General features: G+C 41.4%; 1 protein-coding gene across 1 annotated transcript; it reads right to left on the bottom strand.

Moving 5' to 3' along the window:
* Nucleotides 1-858: 858 nt before the first annotated feature.
* NMNAT3 (nicotinamide nucleotide adenylyltransferase 3) lies at nt 859-21,812 on the bottom strand. Its single transcript, XM_058031612.1, has 5 exons — nt 21,756-21,812; nt 13,309-13,445; nt 6,353-6,536; nt 2,743-2,849; nt 859-1,450 (listed from the first exon to the last, which is right to left on the bottom strand). The coding sequence occupies exons 2-5, from the start codon at nt 13,415-13,417 to the stop codon at nt 1,041-1,043; spliced, it is 810 nt and encodes a 269-aa protein (XP_057887595.1). The 5' UTR covers nt 13,418-13,445; nt 21,756-21,812; the 3' UTR covers nt 859-1,040.
* Between the last annotated feature and the right edge of the window lie 469 nt (nt 21,813-22,281).

Genomic DNA, 22,281 nt, shown 5'->3' with positions numbered 1-22,281 from the left:
GTCCATGGCCACTGAGTGTCCCTGCAGGGCTGAGCCAATCCCAGCATCCCATGGGGAGATGCTCCGCCCAGGGGAGGAGCCAAGCATTCCTGCCTGGATCCAATCTGGGCCTGGCACAGCACAGCAGCCTTTGCCCCCTGCACTGCCAGAGGAGCAGCTTTCTGCTGCCCTGCATGGCCAGAGGGAGCCCAGGCCCATCTGCAGCAGCCCTGGAGCTGCAGAGGAAAACTCCCCCCTTGTGCAGGATCCCTGCTGCAGCAGAGCCACAGCTGGCACTGCAGGAGGGCTGAGCCCCCCTGGCATGGGGCTGGGACACCGCCCTGGCACACAGGGGGACAGCTCCTATTCTCACTCTGGCAGTGAGACTACTACATATTAATTTTCCTATTAAGTTGTAGGTTTTTAAAAATTTATTATTTTTATGTATTAGTAAAGAACTGTTATTCCTATCCTCCTATCTTTGCCTGAGAGCCCCTTAATTTCAAATTTATAGCAATTCAGAGGGAGGGGGGTTACATTTTCCATTCCCAGGGAGGCTCCTGCCTTACTCAGCACACTTTCAAACCAAGACACAGCTTTAAATGTGGAGATGAGGACTGTCTTTCATTTGAGAACCTGGAGCCTTAAAAGTGGCAGAATTAGCATGTGCATTTTTAACGGCTTGCATTGAAGCAAGATTAATTTCCATGTCTTGGCCAAATTGCCAAAAATCAAAAAAGTTATTCTGGGCCTTATAAAGTCAAAGTTTAGAAGTAATAAATATTTAAACATATCTCTCTCTCTCAAGGTATGGTTCATTGTATTTTGCTGGTTTAGAACAGTAAGGATTGCAGAATTACAAGTTAGGAAAGTACTATATTTGACCCTTAGATAATATTTATTGACTTACTGAAATTATCGAAATATTAAGAATATTTATTGTGAAGATCTTGTTTTTATTTTCACAAAGAAGCTGTTCAATTTCAAGAAATCTTGGACTTTCCCTTCATTATTAATAAGAAACAACTTTCTCACGAGATTTCCATGACACAGTGCAGGAATCAGTCCCTCAGAGGGTTTAGTGCTGTGTTTTGCAGCCTGAGGGGCTGCAGCAGCTGCCCCTGGTTGGTGCGCTCGCTCTCGGCTGTGTAAACGTTGTGCTGTGCAATGTAGGCAATGACAGAGTCTGGGATCAGATATTTCACACTCAGCCCTCTGCACAGGGCAGAGCGGATCTGTGTTGAACTGATTTCATTCTGGATCCACTCCCTCACTAGGAAAATATTGTGCTGAAATTTAGATAGAAGCTCTGATTCCTGGATGAGCTGGGATGGATCAGAGCCAGCCCGGCTGATGCAGACCAAACCAAACTTCCCCACTATTTCTTTGATGTCTTCTTCCTTCCAGAGATTGGGTGTCTTAAATGTCTGTAGAAAATCAGCCCCACAGAGCAGCTTCAATTCTGGTAGAACTGGAAAGACAAAAGGAAATAACAGATGTCTTATCCTTTCTCCATCTTCTAGGAAGTTTATACTTAAAACCAGTTTTAACTCATCACTTTAGGTTTTTTTAAAATTATTTTTTAAATTATTTACCTTTAGTCCAGGCTTTTTTTCAGAAAGTTGCAAGAAAAATTCAGTTTAGGTTTTTATATGTCTGGTCACAACTACTTTATGACCTACTTCATCGTCATTCAAAGCATATTGAATATTATCTGTACACAGTTAAAGGAGAATTTTTACTCCACTCAAGCAATCCAAAAAGGGGAGGAAGGAAATAAAAATAAATAATTTAGCACAAAGATTAGACTTGGTTGAACCTGGCTACTGCACACCATCTTGCCCTGCTGTTCTTTATTGTCTCTATTTCTTATTTGCTGTTCACTGCCTAAGCCCCAGCACAGAACTCTTTCCTCAAACTTCTTCCACAGCACTCATCATTATTGTTGTATAAACGTTGACCAGGTAGTTTCACAGCCTTGTATGCATGTGAAATGAAGAGGAAATGAGGGCTGCCTTCACTTTACACTCATTTGATGGTTAGCACATCTGCAAGTCTTCTACAAACACCTTAATGGAGAGATCCAGAATGTAAGAAACATTCCAGTGATGATGTGTCAAAAGTGTGATTTCTTTCCTCCACCAACTGTAAAGATACAACTCCTTAACAACCAGCAACAACTGAAATGTATTATTGATGTCCAAGAGGTGCTACAACACTAGAGGAAAAAGGCAATGTACCAGAAATCCAGCAGCATCCTGGCAAGCCACAGGGCTAGGGAAGATGATTAGATAGGGAACTGAAAACTGACATTGTTTCCAGAGCCTGCAGTGCCTCTACTGCCAACAGGAGCTTTTCTGGTCAGCAAACATCCACATGGCAGCATCACTACTGCGCTATCCATACACTCTGTCCACTGTCTAACACTAGAAGTAGAATTCAAAGCAATCCCTGTATTTTTTATTAATGTATTCTGTGCTTTGCCAAACAAGCAGGGCCACAATGTACATCTCTGACAGAGCTAAAGAGTTGCTTATAAAATCAAGAATTAATACAACTCCAGGGTCTCTTATCTGTGTGGGAGCTATTACAGAACAACTGCCCCAGCAGTTATGTTGGCATTTGGCATGGCTTGGTTTTGGCACGCAGCTCCAGCCCTCAAAACTCACCAGCTACTATGTTCAATTTTCTCACTACTAATCTGGTAAAGCTGTAGAGTTTTCAATGCTAAACACAGCACCATGTTTACAGTCATGAACCAACCTGGCTGCTGGCAAGAAAGGGAGTCCACTGTAGAACTTTCCGTGGGAAGTTTGTTTCTTGTGAACTCCTTGGACTGGAACGTTCTGAGTGCTTCATTATAATGGTGCCTGCATTTAAAATAAAGGCTCCTGTGTGAGGTAATACTCAGATATGCAACAAAGTGATTACCTGGCACTTTCCCCTTCCAGAACAGGGTCTACTTTTCTGCCCTTTGGATTGGAATATAATTTTTCTGGAATTTGGCACATTCGTGCTGCCATGAGATTAGTATCAATGTAGTTACATTTTGTGAATTCACATGTGATCTCCTTAATGGCATCCTGGTTTGTAAATTTTTGAAATTCTACTGTTATGGCAATTTTGGTAGCTACTACATTTAAAACATAGAGGAGGTTTTTTTGCCTGAAACAGGACTAAATCTCACTTCAATCACTAGCTCTGATTTTTTGGGCACATACAACCCCTCATGATAGTGTTTTTGTAACATGTGCTCTGTTTTGAGGAGGAGACATTCTTGTTCTCTCTCCTCCTCTTCTCCATAAAAATATGTTCCCTGAGTTTTCACCTTGCTGTTTTCCTGTTTATTTTAATTAGAAGAATCACAATTCAAAGTAACTAAAAATACTCATAAGATTTTTGACATCTGCTGTGCTTCTAATTTTACTGAGTCCAGATCCAGGAAGGCAGGCAAGGATCTCTTTGCATCTTTTTCCAGGTTTCTGCTACTTTATCCTTTATCACTCCTTATCCCTGGGCCCCCCTGCAATAATGGTATTGCTACCTCATAGCAGTGGCCTTTTCTTTCCAAATCATAAAACCTTGCTTGTTTAGAACAGTCCCTGCCTTGCACCATCCTGAGCCAGGCCTAAGCATTGCTCACATTTGCACAAGCCAACATTCCACTGGCTAGGAAAACTGCACAGCCAAGAGGTGAGGCACATATGGCAGCAGAGAGTGGGTACCAGGAGCTGGGTCTGTGCCTTCCCACACACCCAATTTTAACCCTGCCTTGCTGTAAACAGGCTGCTGCTATGTATAGCCAAGCACACCGACTGTGTGTCGTGCTCTGACATTCTTGGGCCAGGATTCAAAGACAAGAACGTTTGGCAAAGAGTTCCCTGCAGGACCAACGTTACAAACACTGCAAAATCTGAGCTGCCTGGGTCTGCTCAGCAGCTCAAGGGCTGGAGCAAGTGGGGCTGCATTAGTTTAGACACAGCAAAAAGGACAAACCCATCTGCCAGCTTCTCAAGCGTTTTCTGAACTGTGTATGAAGCTTTGAGTAACTACAGAGCTAAATCACAAGCTCAACTCAACAGAAGTTGGGTAATGCAGATCTTTGCCAATTTTTAATTACTGTGTGGTATAGCTGCATGCCAATCAAATCCACAGGAGCAATGAATGCAGTCCTTTGCCTACTGACAATACTTCTTCCTTGCCTAGGAATACTCATCAACAGCAGCTAAATGGAAAACAGCTCTATTATGTTCCCTCCTCCTCTCTAAGAAAAGCCTTGGGAGAGTCTCCAAGATTTCCATACTCATTTAATAGCACTGCCATAAGTGAGATTTGAGCTTTGCTGCTTTAAATTCTTTTGTGTCACAGCTACTTGGGATCCTCTGCAAAATCCACAGGTTTTGATGAAATGTGACATTTTTATTGCACTCAGTTAAAACAAGTACTGTAGGAAAAGGCCACTCATGTGTTTTAGGACTAAATGTTCTACTGCAGGTAAGTGTACAGCTCAAACTACTGATAAGAAGAGACATTTAGGTACAATAATGATTTCCTGTGCCTTGCAATGGGAAAATCTCTTTCTATTGGTAGTGAAGTTTCCTACCTGAGGGAGCTTATTGTGAAGGCAGCAGTTAGTCCTTGGTTTTTTGAGGAGTGAAGAACCTACAGATTAACTCTGAATGAATGTGAAGAACAACAACTCTACAATAAACCATTACCCATTTATACTTAGTAAGGATCCGCTCTTTTTAAATATTTTTTCACCTGTGACAATTAAAATACAGTGTAAAGCACAAACACCTGCATTTCATCAAAATGCTGCTTACCCATTCAAAGGACAAGGTTCAGCACTGGATTGTGGCACTGGCTCAGCTCATTAATACACATCAACATTTGTGGACAAAACAAGATTTAAGCTCACTTCTCTCCTTAACAAGCATCCATTTTAACATTTTGTGGATTTCCTATTATAACTAGAGGTTCACTTTTTAGGCAGGTGAGAAGTCTGGCTGTTCATACCACATTCCCTGAGCAGAAAATTATTCATATAGGGTTTACTTACTGGATTTCTTATCCTGAAGAACTCTGAAGTGGATTTATGATTTACAAACCCTGTCTTGCAGGCAGTACTCACTTCACTTGGAGCTGAGCAAGACCAAAGTAGGAGCACCTGATCTGTAAGATCTGAGATTGCTTCTCTGGAGGAAAATGGTTTGACTGCACTGAAGTTTAGGACAAAAGCCCCACAACCAGGCCATATTGTAGGACAGCATTTGGTGACTTCTCTAACTGGGACATACAGTTCTGATCAGAGAAAGAATAGAGTTTTCTGCAAAGATAGAAAACCTCCCACCCTGATCCTGCTCTGCTGCCTGGAGGGAAGGGGCAAAAGGAGCAACTGGATGTCTGTGTTCCTTCAAGGAAGCAAATAAAAGCAGATCTAAAAGGCTCTACTTTGGCTTGTAAGTTTCCAATGAATTCTTATGGATGCTTTTGTAAGGTAGCAGGTCTGGCTTTTAACTGCTTTCACAAAGACCTACAAGAGCTTTTGGGGCAGCTGTTGGTGAGCACAGTCTAGAGCCTTGAACACCTGTTTCCACTTAGAAAGTCCCCTAGAAAATGGGGATAAAAATGAAGAATCAATGATAGCTCTTACAGCACATTTGCTGTAGACTTCCATGAAGGTTTCCAGTTTAATGGTATCTGTTACCTTCTGTAGCACCTTTTCCAAAGAGCAGTAACCACAAGAAGTTTGTGTCTTCACTCCCTGCCCCATATGCATTTATTACCATATGGAAAGGACACGTTTCAAGGTCCTTGCATCAAGTTTTGTACTACTTGTTTAATTTCTCCTCCTAGCACAAAATCAAAGCAAGCTCTGAGATTTTGAAGAAAACATGAGCAGTTATGGGCTTGGGCTTAATTTACCATTAGTGTTAATAAGAAAACTTTACAAGGATGTGTGAACAGATAAACCTGGAGGCATAATACTGCTACCATAGCTAACCTGGAACAGAGATGCTCCTGAAGAGCAGCACCATTTGTGAACTCTCTTACTTTCTGATCACAAGCTCTCTATCACCTGCTTAGAGACTTACACCCAAGAAAGGTAACATGGGAGGCAGGAACTTTTCCTGCAGAACCCAGCAGTGGCCTTCATTTTGCAGAGGTTTTCCACATGCATCCAACTACCTGAAGGACATGAGGGCAGGACCATGGTAATTGCAGAGGTCTGAGGGAAGCAAATGAAAGATTCCTGGTGGAGAGTCCTGACTTGCCTGGCTGTTTTAGAGGAGCAGGTTCTGTGCGTTGACACGGCAGATTTTTGGCAGTCAGTAATTTCATCAAGACAGGAAGAAGATAGTGTAATCACCTTAATACTTTCACTGTCTCTGTCCAGGTGTCCTGCTGGCTCTCCCAGGGATCCACACGGATCCAGTCAGACGTCTCCAGGGCCAGTCTGGCCATCGCCACCCGGTGCCTTGCTGACACCAAGCCTTGCTTCCCATAGCTATCACCAACAGGAGACATTATGCCTTCAATCACCTGGTATCTTCCTTTGGGAAAAAAGAAAAGGAAAATATGAAAATTAAGTCCTCTTCACAGAATCTTGAAAATTTAAGGTGGATAGGGCCTTGGGAGCTCACCTAGTCCAACCTCTTCAAAGGGTACCATCATGGTTAAGGGCAAAGGTTTGAGATGCTATGGACAACTTGATTTGGGTTTTGTTATTAATCCATTCCCAGCAATTACAAAATTAAAATGAAAATGTTTTGTTTCTCTGTGAATTGCTCACAATTACTATCATGTTTATCCTAATAAATGACCCAAAAAGGAAAGCTGAGTAAACAGACAATTTTAAACCATGTAGACAGAGTAATAATTGATGTTGCACACTATCAAAATTGTTAGATGGAATTAATTTTCATAGTCCAGTTAGTACAGTTGATATAGCCAGAGCAAAGAATGACTTAACTGACCACTCCTTTGTTCTTAGCTATCTGATCATTGTTATTTATCAGAATCATTGTGCCTTCCTTTGCTTTTTTAAAGCAAGAATTACAGCACATTACTGCAGCTGTGATAGATGTGCTTCAGACAAATCAGGAGATTGAAGCACAAAGATGGGGCTAATGGAGTCTAAAACAAGACTTGGAGCACTGTGCTCCACACATCAGCTCAGCAGCCACTGAATGCCATTCTATGTGGCTGACTGTGTTAAATACATTTGATTATATGCTCCTGGTTTTCTACCCCTGTAACACAACATACCACAACAGACTGGTTAGATTTTGCAGTTCTGGCCCCAAACCAGGAAACAAAAATAAAGCACCACCACAAGCTGCAAGCCTTGAGAAATTGAGAGGAGAGGAAGAGTGTTTCAGCTGAACAGAAATGAACAAAATTATTTCTCACGTAGCACATGCATTTTAAATAACTATGATAAATGTGCTACTGAGGAGGGGAAGAAATCCTTGTCCTTTTTTCTAATTCAATTATTTTAACAGAGAAACTTCAATGCAGCATGCTACCTTTATTGCTTTGTAAGGAAAACAGCACCCCTGACATTTCTGGTATTGGTACATGACAATTTAATATTCCAACACGAAAATGTCACTCTAGCAATGTCACATTTATTTTGATGTAATAAAATTTTCAAAAGAACTTCATTGAATTGGACTTAAAAAACCAGCAGTAAGATTCAATGAGATTTACATCCTCTTAAGATGTCAGTTCAAACCATCCTCTGTTTTAAAATATTCTCATTACAGGCAAAATGAGCAAGATAAAATTTTCCAGCATCATGCAAAGATGTGTATATAATTAAGTCCATCTCTTGATTTGAAATTGGAAATAATTCCACTTGATTTATGAACAACAATTATTCTCTCATACTATGGTATTATACAGTGCTATAACAAGTTGTCATTTAAAGGGAAAGAAATTACAGTTTAAATTCATTTCTCATTTAAAGGGAAGGAAACTTTTTTTCAAACTGCAGTTTGAATTCACTACTACGTTAACCTTATTAAAAGGTTTTTCCTACATGATGATTTTATTTGCCATGTTTCACTTTCTTTACATTTCTATGGCTATAAGTTCTTGCCTTATAACTTAAATGAATATATTAAATGAAAAAAAAATCACATTTCTGTGAGCTCATGCTAACCAAGCATATGGGTCTGCCACATCCTTGTGAGATGGAAAGATTTCAGTCTCTCATCTGCCCTTGAGCTGCATGAATGAAATGAGATAAGAGCTTCTGGTGCCATATCAGCTTGTTCCCAAGCAGAAATGAAACCAACTGGAAGAGAAAAAGCAAGGTTGGTAACACTTCAAAGAGTGAAACACAGGAATGGCTTGAGGAGATTCACAATGGAGTAACCAGCACTGTGCAAACAGGATGCACGAGAGCCTTCCAAACAGAAACACAAGCTTTAGCTGTCAAAATATAGGAAATAATTTTATTACTGGCTCTAAATAACTTCTTTCCAATTCAGTAATTTAGAAGTTCGCTTGTTCAAATATGCCCCTCAGTTTTGGCAGGTGTGTGAAGACAAAATAATTAAATTCTGTCACCTCGGGCTTTTATTAATGTCCATTGCAATTCTCTTCTCTCTCCCATAAATTATTACAGGTTGTTTCATACCTTCCTTGGTCCAGAATCACCTTCAAATTCTATTTCTCTGGAATTCTATTTGTTTTCACCATGTAGTTTGTTATTATTACTTGTCCTAAATATGTGTAAAAGTCCTCCAGGCCCTCAAGTGGCTTTGTTTTTCAAAATAAACCTACCAAAAAAAATTTCCTCTTGCTATGAACTGGCATTTTCTAAGACTGTTTAGGAGAAGTGACTAGTGCTCAGAAAACTAAATATAACAAAAGGAATGAAACAAAGACTGTCCCTCAAACATGTTAAAGGAGATTATTAAAGAAAATAGGTATTTAGTTTTCTGTTATCAAGGTGTCACTGTAAATTGTCACAAACACTAACATTAACTGTAATGCTTAATTAGCTTAATAATACTAAAGCAAATTTATCAAATGCCAATTCATACAAAATTGTTTGTGTATTTTGGTGAGGCTTCTAAAGATTAATTTCTTCTGGTAGTAAGCCTGTAATTCACTGGGAGAAATTATGCCAGAAGTCAGTAACAAAAGTAAATAACCACTACAGAAAAGCAAATAAATGAAACACTTCCAGGCATTTAACTCTTGCTCACTACTCATTTTCCTCTCAGTGTCAAGGGAAAATGCTCCAAGAGAAGCTCTGCAGCTTCCTGGTGTTGCCCTACCAGTGAACAGGAGAAGCTGGAGGAAGGCAGCCAGCTGAGATGAGCAGTGGTTTGGCCTCAGCAGCACACACAGGAGGCACCAACCTGAGACCATGGGAAGTGGGATACTGAAAGGGTCAGATATCTGGTCAGGTCATGGCCAGAAGAGTGTGCTCATGGGAGTCAGTATGCTAATGGCATGCTAATGGGATGCTAATGAACTGTTCTAGATTAGGTCACGTTTCTGGCTCTTGTTCTCAGTTAGTTTGGAACCTGTCACGTTCAAGGTCGTGTTCCCAGCTCACATTGGTGACTGGACCCTCACCCTCAGAACACCCCTCCCTGTTATGCTCCCCACACCCCCCTGCCTTTGGATCTTGCTCCTCAGATGATGAGCTTTCTGCCTTTGTTATATTGCTAATAAAGTTCTTTATTTTTGGGCAAGTCCATCGTTCCTGTCCCTCTGTTTCTGCCACGTTCCCCCAGGCTGGACCAGAGAGCCAGTCTGTGATAGAACCCAGTAATGGTGTCCCATTTTCCCCAGTTTTCATAAGATAATAACTCATTATCCTTCACCTTCCCCTGGCATTTGTCTTGCCACAGATAAAACATCTTGTCTTTCACACCCCCCTCCTTTGACCTGCATTGCTTTAAGTCTCACCTGGAAATTTGGGGATGTATCCTCCACTGTCAACACTTGGGAAACAAGATTAAAAATAGATAGATTGATTCTAGTTCTATTTCTTTGGTCTTTAAGGTCAAATGAGGAATACAGTCACAAAGATGTAAAGGTACTTGATATTAGGTATTCATACTCTAAAGGCATCTGCAGTTTCAAAAAACAATTTTAAAACAAGGGACTGAGTACTGGAAAATTTTAGCTTTGTCTGAGGATGTGTAAAGTGCCAGATTCAAAAGAGTAGACAGAAAATCCAGGTAAAAAGAATGATTTGAGTCATTCAGGCACACACAGCTATGTGTGTTGTATTTAAAAGGCAGCATGACAAGATTTATTGGCTGATATTAACAGAAAAAGGATGAATTACGTGACATGTGGCAATGAAACTGCACTTAAAGAAACCCAATAAAATGTCTTACTTAAAATAGGGATGTATGAAAAATAAGATTAGGCAGCATTTAGAAACTGACGTGATGTACAAAAAGCTGGCAGACAGAATTACTGGAGATGTCAGTCAGGATGCACATCAGGGACAGTCACACCATTCATGGCACTGAAACCTGCCTCTGAACTCACAGAATCCTGGAACTGCTGAGGTTGGAAAAGCCCTCTGAGATAACTGAGTCCAACCAGGAACTCAGCACTAGAACATGTCCCCAAGTGCCACATCCACACGTGCTTGGAACACTTCCAGGGTTGGTGACTGAACTCCAGCCGAGCCACGGCCCAACTCATCATTTCAGCCTGATTTGTGATGGAGCAGCACTACTGAAGCAGCAAGAGGATGAAGCCATTCCCAAGCCTGTCGGAACTCAGCGCATCCCTCTGGGTGTCCAGAGCTGCCAGGACCCTGCCAGGGGGCTCAGAGACCCTGGCACACAGCCCAGAACACCCGTGGGTTTGATTGTGACCCATGGAGCAAATTACCAGCTTTGTATGAGGACCTGAAAGCCACAGAAGTTTAGGTGGCATGATAATGAAGTTATCACGGAGTGAAAATGTGGATTTTAGGATTTTTGGTATGGGGGTTATGGGGACGAGATGGAGGAACTTGAGTGTGTCCAGCCTTTCTTCATCTTCTTGTTCTCCATTTTCTGCAGTGATGTTGGCACTTTGGGATTGGTTTAGAGTAGAAGCTCACTGTCTAACACAGGTGATGGGTATTGGGAATTAAGTGTAAATATGTTATATGTAGTTTGTAGTATAAAAGGACAACACAGAGTGCCTGTGGCGGCCCTGCTGAGCAGATGTCAGCTGGGCAGAAAGAAAATTTTATGGATAAGAATTAATAAACAACCTCAAGACCAAAAACTGAAGAGCTCTGACTCGTTCTTCAGATGCGTGGGCCAAAACAGAGACCTTTCACTCATCTTGGGGCAGAAATTAACAACCAAAAACCTGAGACCAAGCCTAGGAAACACCTCCCTCACACTAATCAATTAATTCCTCACTCATTTCAGGCATCCAGTGCGGATGTCAGCTCCAAAGAGAACTGTTCCCTCTGAAAGGGAATCACTGCTGCTTCAAGTCAGACAACTCCTGTTCTCCAGCCCCTCCATCAGCTCCCAGGCTGCAGCTGCTGCTTCTTCTCAGCAAATAAGCTCCAATTTCTCCTCTCCTTCCCTGCTAACCACAGAAGTGGAAACAGGGCTGAAATCATGAGAGAATGACCAATAAATTCGCTGGGTAGGAATGGTTCTGCTATAAAAGAGGCATCCAGAATCAGTCATTTTTATAGCATGCTGCCAACCCCTTCTGCTTGAGAAACTTCCCTGTCGAGGAGGGGCCACAGGTGGGGTTTGAGCACCCACACACAGAGCACAAACACATCCAGCTGCTCCTGGAGCTCCTGAAGGTGCAGCCACCTCTGCTCAGGATGGGTAAAGCTGCTGCAGGCAAACTGAGGGCTCTGACTTTGCTGCCACGCTGGGTGAAGCTTTCAGAGAGTGCAAAGACAATGCTGTAAGCAACCCAGACACCAAAGAAGGATTATCCAGTGCAGAAAGTCCTTGTACTTGTAAGGCTTCACAAATGAAAATAAGAAGCCAAAAGGCAAGTCGCACCCTACCCAGAACTAGGCATTGACATCAGGTATAATATAATGCACAATTTCCATTTCAACCTTTCAAAATTTCATTTTTAATATGATTATTACTAGATTTTAAGCAAACTGCCCTGAGTAAGGGGGGGAGTCTTTCTAAACTGACCCTGGGGCAGACCAGACATTAAATTGATTCAGACAGAATAATAATTAATTTCCCAGTTCAGTCCTTCTTTAAAGGCAAAGAGAAATGTTACTGGACTACAATTTATGACTTAAACAGAATTACCAGTTGGTCTCATATTACCTTTCTACTCTGTGCATATCTGGACAGCAGAATCATTTATAAAATTACAGTGAAAAAAGTAAATTAAAATCTCTTTTTAACCCTTTATTCCTAGTCCTGCAGGAGCAACAAAATAATGTTAGTTCTAGGAAAACCGACTTGTAGAGGCTGCTCTCAGAGCCAGCTCTGTAATTCTTCCTCATGACAGTCAAAGTTTCCTCACAGGATATTCTGAGTGTGCAACTGCTGCTTTTACTGCACACTGGTTATCAGTGGGTTCCCAGGTTCTCTCCCCCTTCTCAATTTGACAGCCAAATTCCTTTTACTATTATTTGCAGCTTAGGTTCCTACTGAACCACCTCCCTGGAATCTTGTCTGTCAGATTCCAATAAATAATGATTCCCTCCCAACCACTTCCAGAAACATAACTGCATATATTAGCTGCAGATGGAAAAAAATAAAAAATCCCCAAGCAACTAAGGAGCTGCTCAAGCTTAGAGTTCAAGGCTTTCCAGTGGCATTTCTGATTCTTTCTTAAATTCCTGATGTTACCACCTTGCTCTTTTGTTGCCAAAACATTCTAGCCTGTGGCATCTCGCTTTTCTGATCTTTTTTTAGGACAGATGAAGTGCCTCTTAGTGAAGACAGATAATGAATAATTAACATTTCATCTTTTCTCCAATTTCCCCCGGCTGTCAAAACTGCTACCTGAACTCTTCTTCATATTGAAGCACATTGTATCAGAAAAGCACGGAATTAGAACATAAAAGATCTTCCTAAGTTTCAAAATTATTAACCATATTATTTCACAAGGTTCAGCCAGTGCCATGAGCAGGATCCTCAAACTGCTGATAAAACTTTTACTCTCTTTGCATGAGCACTCATTGCTGATACACTGAGGTAATGCCAGACTTTCTATATTGAATATCCCATGAAAGCTTTACATTAATATCAGTGAAAAATATTAAAATGAACCCAGCTGTAAAGTAAGAGCTGATCTCAGTGAGTATTAAAACTCACTTTTGAGTTTTTCCCAGGCCTCACTGACCTGTCTGGTGCAGGTGGTCTCTGGCCAGCTCAAACAAACGCATGTGCATGTTGGTGGTGGGGTTAAAGGAGCCACAGGCCAGGAGGATGACAGGGATCCTGCTCCTCATCCTGACAGCAAAACATCACAGCTCCTTCCTGAAGAAAAAAAAAAATAAATTAAAAGACAAACTTGAGAAAGAGGAGTCTGCCCTTAGTTCCTGAACTAAAAGGAGCTGTTTCCAGGGCTGGGTGCTCCTGGAGTACCAGTGCAGTGTGCAGATATCAGTCCTGTCCCAGCATTCAGCCCCTGCTCAGGAACACAGTTGCTCCTGGGTATTAATTAGGAAAACACCAACACATTCTGCTTCCCCACACACAGACACGGCTACAACATACTTCTAGAAATTTACATTCCTATGTCAAAATCCTGACAAATTTTTTTACCACTTTTTAATTTTTAACTTGCTTTTATTAGAGAGAAAGGTCTTGTTCTGTCTTTGTAGCCATTGACAATGTTGGAATCCGCAGGCCTGCTACAAAAGCAATTTTTTTTTTTTTTTTAAGTAACTTCTTTCAATGAACCTTTGCAACATGTGACAAATCCTCAGGTGCAACACCCAATCCTGCAGCGTGACTTCCTGGGAGCTGGGCAGGCAGCACTGGGGGCTGGCAAACGCTTCCTGCCAGGTTATCAGCATGGGCATGGACGGCAGAGCAAGGGGCAGGGCACCTGCAGAGGGAGCACGGCTGTGTCAGGAAATCTGCACGGCATTAAAAAGCTGTGAGGAGCCTTGCAGGGGTGTTTACAAAAAACCCTCTCATAATTTGGTTAAACTGTCAGTCATCTACTAAAAATGTAGCAAAAATCAGTTTAAAGCCACTGTGCTTGGAGCTATTTACTTGCATAACTCTTTTGAAAACTAATCCAGAATACAACTGGCATGATAAAAACAAGTGTGTCCCACATCCATGTCTGCAAATCCAAAGTCTTTTCCTAGAATTTGAAATGTCTACATTGCTCACACCTGTGTATCATACAAACACCACTCTCCTCCCTTCCCTGGCCTCCAGCCCCCTCATCAAACAGAATCTTCCTGCAGGAGACACCTGCATCCCAAACTTCAGAACCCAGGCCTGGGATAACAGACCAAACCCAGCACAGATTGTGTGTTCTCATCAGCCAAATCTCATTCTCCTTCTGCACTGCAGCTGTAGCTCAGAGCCCACTTCTTGTAGTTACCAGTTCTTACCATCCCTTTCTCCCTCTCCCCTTTCTCTGCCCTAGAAAAATTTCATACTAATGGTTAAATCCATGCCAAGTCCATGTTTTATAGCTGCCAACCTGATCAGTTCATTTATGGAGGATTTACAACCTGAAGACTGGGACTGTACCATGGAACAGCACTCAGTGCACCAAGTAACAAGTGTTAATATTGTCACTTGTGACTTTTTGAACCTTTGACATTCGAACCTTTTTATTGAGAAAATCCTTTGAAGCATGAAGTGCTATCTGTACCTCCAACATCTAGTAATGAATACAATTGTTTTATAATGTTTTTATTTTATTTTCCTCATTTCTCATCATACTAGGGGAGACATACTGGGGAGAAAACACTTGCTGGCTGTAGAGCCACTGAAAGGCAGCAACAGTTTTATGGACTGTGATGGGAGCAGCTGCAGGAGAGCACCCTGCTCTCTCCTCTGCTTCACTGTCCCTGTGCAGACACAAAACCTCACACATGAAAACTGTATGCAAAATGTATAGCTTCTTTATTCAGAAAAAAAACCAAAACTGTTCTTTTGTTCAGTATCAGCAATTCTGTAAATGCATCTCCATTGGATGGGGGAAGGTGTTTCTGCCCTGAACCTGAGCAAAACATCAGCACATGGATGGAGCTCTCATTGCTGGCTCACAGCCCTCCCGTGCTCCCTCCTGTTCTGATCAAGTGCAGTTCATATTTCCATAGCTGTTCCTTTATTTGCCATCTCGACTGAATAATTACTTTTGCTTTGCTTTTAATTCTACAGACTATTCCTCACCTGAAACAAAGGTGTTGGACAGTTTTGTTGCAGCTCTTACTCATTTATACCCCAGAAACTCCAGGGAAAGACTTCAACCTGACATACTGACAATGGAAATTCAAAAATCAAACCACCACCACGACCAAAAAAACCAAACAACACAAAACCAAAAAAGAAAACAGAGAAAAAAAACCCCACAACAAACCAAGATTTTACTTATAGAAAATAAATATGTAATGAAAAAGCATCTCACAAGATATTATACATCTAGAAAATCATAAACACCCTATATATACATAAATATATATATTTTAAATATATATTTAAATATATAGGGTGTTTGTATTTGTTTATACATTTTAATTTTTATGTGTGTTTATATATTTTAATGTTATATTTATGTTTGTTTATATATTTTAAGTGTATATTTACTTATTTTAAAATCAGTGGGTTTATTTTTACTATCCCCAAATATGGTGCACTCTACACCTATTTAACAGGTCCAAGACAACTTTTAGTATTTGAAACAAAACTTTCTGATTCAGTTGCTATCTCAGCTGGCATTAATTACCTGGGGGGCTTCAAATCATTAGAACACCTTAATCAAAGTAACAGAAAAAAAAGGGAGTAAACTGATTTTTCAGCTAAGCTCCCTTGAGCACTCAAACCCTGGGGGAAGTTCAGACACAGAGTCTGTGTGCCCTGCTCTGGGCCCGTGTTCCAGCAGCCCTGGGCAAGCAGAGCATTCCCAAATATCCCAGTCTGCAGCTTGGGAAGCTTCCAACAACAGGGACACGGTGTGGCAATGCAGAAAAGGGCACTCACCTCCACATAGGGAGGCCACAATCAAGCTAGAGAAAAAAGGTTGGATGGTGGACAAAGCATCATGATTTTCATGAGATAGTTCCTGCAAGTTCTGTCCCTGGTGCCTATATTCCTACAATATGTCAATAACAGATGATGTTACAGATGACCACACTTAAGCTCTGCTGAAAGTCAGTAATTAGAGCCATATCTGATTAATTATCAGCAGCAGAATGGAGTGCTGAGCAGCACAGTCTGATTCATGAGCTGTTAAATTAGTAAACTGGAGAACAAGGCACTGATACGTGCATGCTGTGAGTCACTCACCCTTGAGGGAAACATTTCTGCAAAAAGCACAAATAAACCAAATCCTAGCACAGGATTAAAGCATTATCTCCTCCTGTGAGGGGGAATCTAGATTAATTTAGATGAAATTTAGATTTAAACAAGTTCAAAGCTGCCCAATTCCATTCTTTTACTGGGCCACATCATCACTTCATATAAATTCATGCAGATACAATGAGACCAAGTGACACTAAAAGTATTAGAGTTGTGAGACAGATTTTGAAAGTCAGGACATAAAACTACATTAGTAGCTGACCCAAATCATAGCAAACCACAGCACACAAATATCCCTAAAAATATGATTGGATATGAGAGCTTCTCATGCTGTTAATAATAATAATAATAATAATAATTCTCTGCTGCCAATAATTCTCTCCTCCACAACAGTGACAAATATTTACCTGTATATCCCCATCTTCCCTTTAATAATGAAATAAATATGTACCTGGGTGAGAATGCATAATCTGGGGCAGTATTTAATTTACTCATCAAGAAGCAACTCACTTCAGCCACAAAGGATTTTACAAGGACATATATATTATACACAGCCCAATATGATGCTGTAACCCTCCAAAACAGCTTTTTCAGGGCCACATGATAAGTCAAATTATTATTATTATTGAATTCCAGTGATTCAGGTGGACCCCATCTGTTTGACTTTCACTGCAAGCCATGACAGGGTGCATAATTTCCTATCAAATTCACTGTATCAGAACCATGAAGCTGCTCCTTCCAATCCCCACACCAGAATTTTAGTCAGAGAACACAAGTCCCACTGCAGCTTCAGAGAAATCCCAAGATCTGCTCCCCTCCTCAGTGCAGTATTCACCAGAGCAGCAACTCATCCACGCCTATAAAAACATCTGGGCTTTTTCACATCTGGGCTTTTTCACATCTAACACAGAAGATGGCTCAAACCACAGCAAATGCTGCCTTTGACAATGCATAGGGGGGTTTGCCGCAGACAGACGATTTGCTCACTTTGGGGACCAAATTTTCCCAGCAAAACAAAACACCTCATAGAAAACTGCCTGTGGCCCAAATTAAAAGTGCCCTGGTGGCAGCCAAGCCAGAGAAAGCAGCCTCAGCAGAAGTGTCTCCTCCCCTCCTTTTGAAGATTATAATTCTTCAAATCACAGCACACTTCACTCCTGCCATTCCTTTTTTTCAGGCTGTATTCCCTTCCACAGAAGAACCAACCCAACCTCTCCATCAGTTACATCTCTAAAACCTAAACGTGACTTATGGCTCCATTTGCTTGGAATGAGTTTTTTCTTCTGAATGAAACTACTTCTCTGTTTTCAGTTTCCAATCCCAACTCTTTCTGCTCCACTGCTGCACAGATTCAGCAGTCTAAAGTGCCTAAAGGAGAAAATTCACCACAAAAATCACTCGCTGACAAAGCACAAGAAATATAAATAATAAGTTGAGCACAGGACTCATGCAGTCTGAAATACATGCAAATATTGAACCTCCAGTTAATAATGAACGCAGCATTGCCTTCAACAATTTTTTACTCTGAAAAATTTGAGCAGAATTATTGCTTAGCACAAGGTTACAAAGATTATATGCTCAACACACACAAAACAGAGTCTGAATTCAAGTGAACAACACATTTTTTTAGCCTGTGAGTTGCTGCAAGTTTGTAACTAGAGTTCCACAGTGGGGCACAGGAGTGTTTGGTCCCAGAGTCCAGCCACTAAATTATCCACAGAGATACTCCCATGATAATATCCTAGTGTTTTTCTGAGTATTCTTAAGAATATTATATGTTATTAACATTCTTAATCATCCTGCAAAATAATCACACCTACAGGCTGCCCATTGCCTGAACAGCAACAAGGAATACAACAATTCAGCAACATGGAAATCTGAAAACACTATTCCTTCACATCAACAGCAAACTATCTTATTTTTAACATCCCTATTTGTGCATTTACTAAATATTCTGAGGTTATTTCAGATTTTCTGCTGTCTTTAAACAGCAAATATGTAGATACAACCAAAGCATAACATCCTTAATGTTATTTTTCTGTATCAGGGAAAATAGTGAAATAATCCCATTTTGTACAAAAGGCATTAATTATATTCTAAAGTTCTATTGTCAAGTGCTCATAAAACACTCACAAAACTCAGGCATAGAGCTCTGCAGCAGTTTCATCTAGTGATAAGGCCAGTGGTACACTCCACTAACCCAGAACCATGCAGAAAATAAGTAAAAAAGGAGCAGACTGGCCAACAGCTCGTAGCCAGTGTTTGCTGGGTAGTGCAGGATCTCACTGGCCTCACACAACACCCCTCCCTGCACAATTCTGCAGCATTTCCACAACTCAAGAGGATATGATCATCTCCTACATCTTGTATTTCCTGCAGTATGACCTTTATAATTACTGCTCCAATAATCCTAGTGATCACTCAATATCTGACCCTCCACTCCCTTCCTATTCTTTGTGCCCATATCACATTAATAAATAAGCTTTTTCTTCTTCTACAGAAGAATTGTCCAAACTATTCTGAGTCCTCCTTCTGTTGGCATGTACGAGTCAGTCACCCACAATGCACAATATACTGATTTACAGAGAAAGAGGATTCACACAGAACTGCAGCTCTGGGAGCCTATTTTTAAGCAAACAAACTGCTGATATAGTGAAAGCACCAACTTATATGTCAAAACAAACTCTTGCTAAAACTTCAAGAGTTCCTGTTGAGAAGCCATTCAGAGTGATTTTTTTCGTCTATCAACACTTCTGTAATTTTCTTTCAACTAGTAAAACACACTTAGCATATCCTAAGGCAAATCTCAGAAACTGAGCTCACACACAAATGGAAGATAAATTTAAGTAGTAAAGAAAACATCTTCAATCAGCTCTTATAAAGCTGGTTTTACAAGGCAGCAAGCTAATGAAACCCCTAGCAGTGCTACTGCAGAACACTCAAATGCAAAATAATTATATCTAGCACCCACAGCATGAGACAGGATTTCCAGAACACAGAGCAAGACATGCCTGTGCCACATCACTGGGCTGCATGACATTTCTTATGTTTTTGAAGTCCCCCATTATACTTTGAGACAAATTTCTTAATTTCTGCTAATTATTGTTCAGAAAAACGCACAGTGCTTGGTGAGAGGGTGATATCCACACCAGCATTTGAGTGGTAATTGCACACCCTGTTATAAATGAGAAGCTTGACTAGGCCAATATTCAAGCAGCAATCAATTTATTAATTAATATAGTAAAGTATGAGCAACACAGCGCTGGGTACTGTGGGGGAAGTTTTCCCTCCAACTGCACACCCATAGCTGAGGCTTACAGGTATTTATGGGGGTACTCATCAGCTTTCTCAGCAGTTTCTATTCCAATTTTTACTCATCAGCAGTTTCTATTCCAAATTTTTATGTCACAATTCCACACACTATTGTGATTTAGTTTTTCTCAGGATGCATCCCAAAAGGAGCATCCCCAGATGGTGGGGGTCCAGTTTCTGAAAGAAGAAAGACAAATCCCATTTGGTCAAGTCCAGCTCCCCAGATGTGTGTCCACCTTTTAATGACAAATCTCATAACAGTGATGTCCAGCTTCCCTTGGTCAAAACTATAAATCCTTGAGCTGATGTTCATCTTCCTTTCTCAAGCTGCTTTTCTCTGCTTTATTAAGGCGTGAGATAAGCATGTTTCCTTTATATATATTCCAAAGCTGTAGTTTCAAGGATACAAGCAATATTCTAAAATTATACTTCAAAAGGTTATTATTGCAGAACACTTTAAGGAATAACTACAAGCAAAAAGCAACATCCTTAATGCTTTCATTCCAATGCTCCCAAATCAACCAAGGTTAATTGCAAACAAAAGATAGGTTCAAAGGCCTTTTTCCATGCTTTACTTTCCTCTGTTATTATTAGAATTCACAACTGTCCCACTGTTGGTCTCCACACATATCCCAATCACAAATACACACATTGCCTGAAAGTACCTGACACCAAACATAGCTTTGTATTTCATAAGCCTCAGCTAAACCTTCATTTACCTTAAGTAGTAAAACTTTTAGAGTAGCTATTCTGAATATCAGAGTAAAATAGCATTGAACTGAAGTATCTAAAACTCAACAGTTGACATATTGTAGTCCCTCTTTCTTAATAAACCCAAGCAAATGCATAAAGTATAAAATTACCTCAGCTCAATATTAAAGTTTATTTGGAGAAATGGAAATGTATCGTTTTTTTTTTTACTGATTTCTGAAACAAGGCAATGCTCTCAATCTTAGAGAATGGGTCTCAGTCCCCCTACCCTGTAGGGACTCAAAACTCACCAGGAATTTCTGCAGTTACTGTGGGAACACCTTATTTTAGCCATAACTCCTATTTTTCACATAGGAGCACCCAGGGGAAGGCACAGTCGGGCTGGGACACAGGCAGGGCTCCAGTGGCACCTGGGCCTTGACAGCTCCACCTGCGACTGAAACACTGCAGCGATTAAATCCTCAAAAACCATCCCTGCAGTTCGACCCATTAAATTATTTTAAAAGTTGCAAGCTCAAATTCCCCTCTGATGGGACTGCCACTTGTTGTGTCCTCCGTGCTCCCCACACACAGCTCTGCACTTCTCAAAGGTCTTTGAGGTCATCTCAGTGCTAATTAGGTTGTCACAGACCGGCTAAATTCTGAAATTCGCATTTCTGAAGTTAAAGGCACGAAGGCAGTTTACACGCAGTGGAACCAGACTTCAATAGCAAACAGCACCTGGAAAATGAGCTCACATGGACTGTATTGCTACAAAGCTTAAGGAAAATAAACACCGTGCATTGTTAATAAAATCAAACAGCAGCTGCTGCACCCTCTTAAAGCCGGGGAAAAAGACGAGAAAGTTTCGCGGCGAAAGCCGGATAGATTGAAATAAACAAAAAGTAACCATATCTGCTGCTGTCCTCTTTAAAACCCTCACTGCACTTGGCTAAGTGCTGGGGGAGGGAGGGAGGGGGGAGACGGGAAAAAAAGCATTCTGTTTTAAACACACGCACACAAACACACACACACATATATATAATATATATATAATAGATGTCTATATGGTGGTGGATAAGCGTTTATCGGGTGCGTGGCGTGGCCAGCCCAGCAGCCGCGGCTTTGAGGCCTGCCCGCACTACCCGCAATACCCGCAATGCCCTCAGCGCCCGCTCCGCGCCGCGCTCCCGCCCGAGCCCGAGCCCGCAGCCGCTCCCGACTCCCGCCGGGGTCCGGCCGCCTCCTCCCCTCCTCCCGTCCGTGTGTCCGTCCGTCCCTGCTTCCTTCCGTGCTTACCGCAGGACAAGCGGCGCCCCCGCGGTTGGCAGCGCTGACCCCGGCTCCCGGGGCAGGCTCGGGGCAGGCTCGGGGCCGGCCCCGCGCGGCCGCTGCCCAGCGGCAGCCGTGCCTCCTTCCGCGGCTGTGTGTTCTTATTGTCACCTGAGGGTGACCTCCACAGCAATGAGTGTGTTCTTATTGTCACCTGAGGGTGACCTCCACAGCAGTCAGTGTGTTTTTACTGTCACCTGAAGGTGATCTCCACAGCGGCAGCCTTGCCTCCCTCCACAGCAGTGTGAAATACAAAGCTGTGTTTAATGTCAGGTACATACAGGCAATGTGTGTATTTGTGATTGTGGTATGTGTGGAAACCGACCGCGGGACAGTTATAAAGATGAATTCTAATAATAACTGAGAAAAATAAAGCATGGAAGAAGGCCTTTGCTCCTATCCTTTGCAATTAACCTTTATAAGTCTTAAGTTGATTTAGAAGCATTTGAATTAAAGCTTTAAGGATGTTGCTTTTTGACAGGAACTTTCTGCT

This window comes from Melospiza georgiana, chromosome 10, assembly GCF_028018845.1.
Source record: "Melospiza georgiana isolate bMelGeo1 chromosome 10, bMelGeo1.pri, whole genome shotgun sequence".
In the NCBI taxonomy this organism is placed as follows: Eukaryota; Metazoa; Chordata; class Aves; order Passeriformes; family Passerellidae; genus Melospiza; species Melospiza georgiana.
The sequence above is the reverse complement of the archived record's forward strand: the minus strand, read 5'-3'. Positions and strand labels throughout refer to the sequence as shown.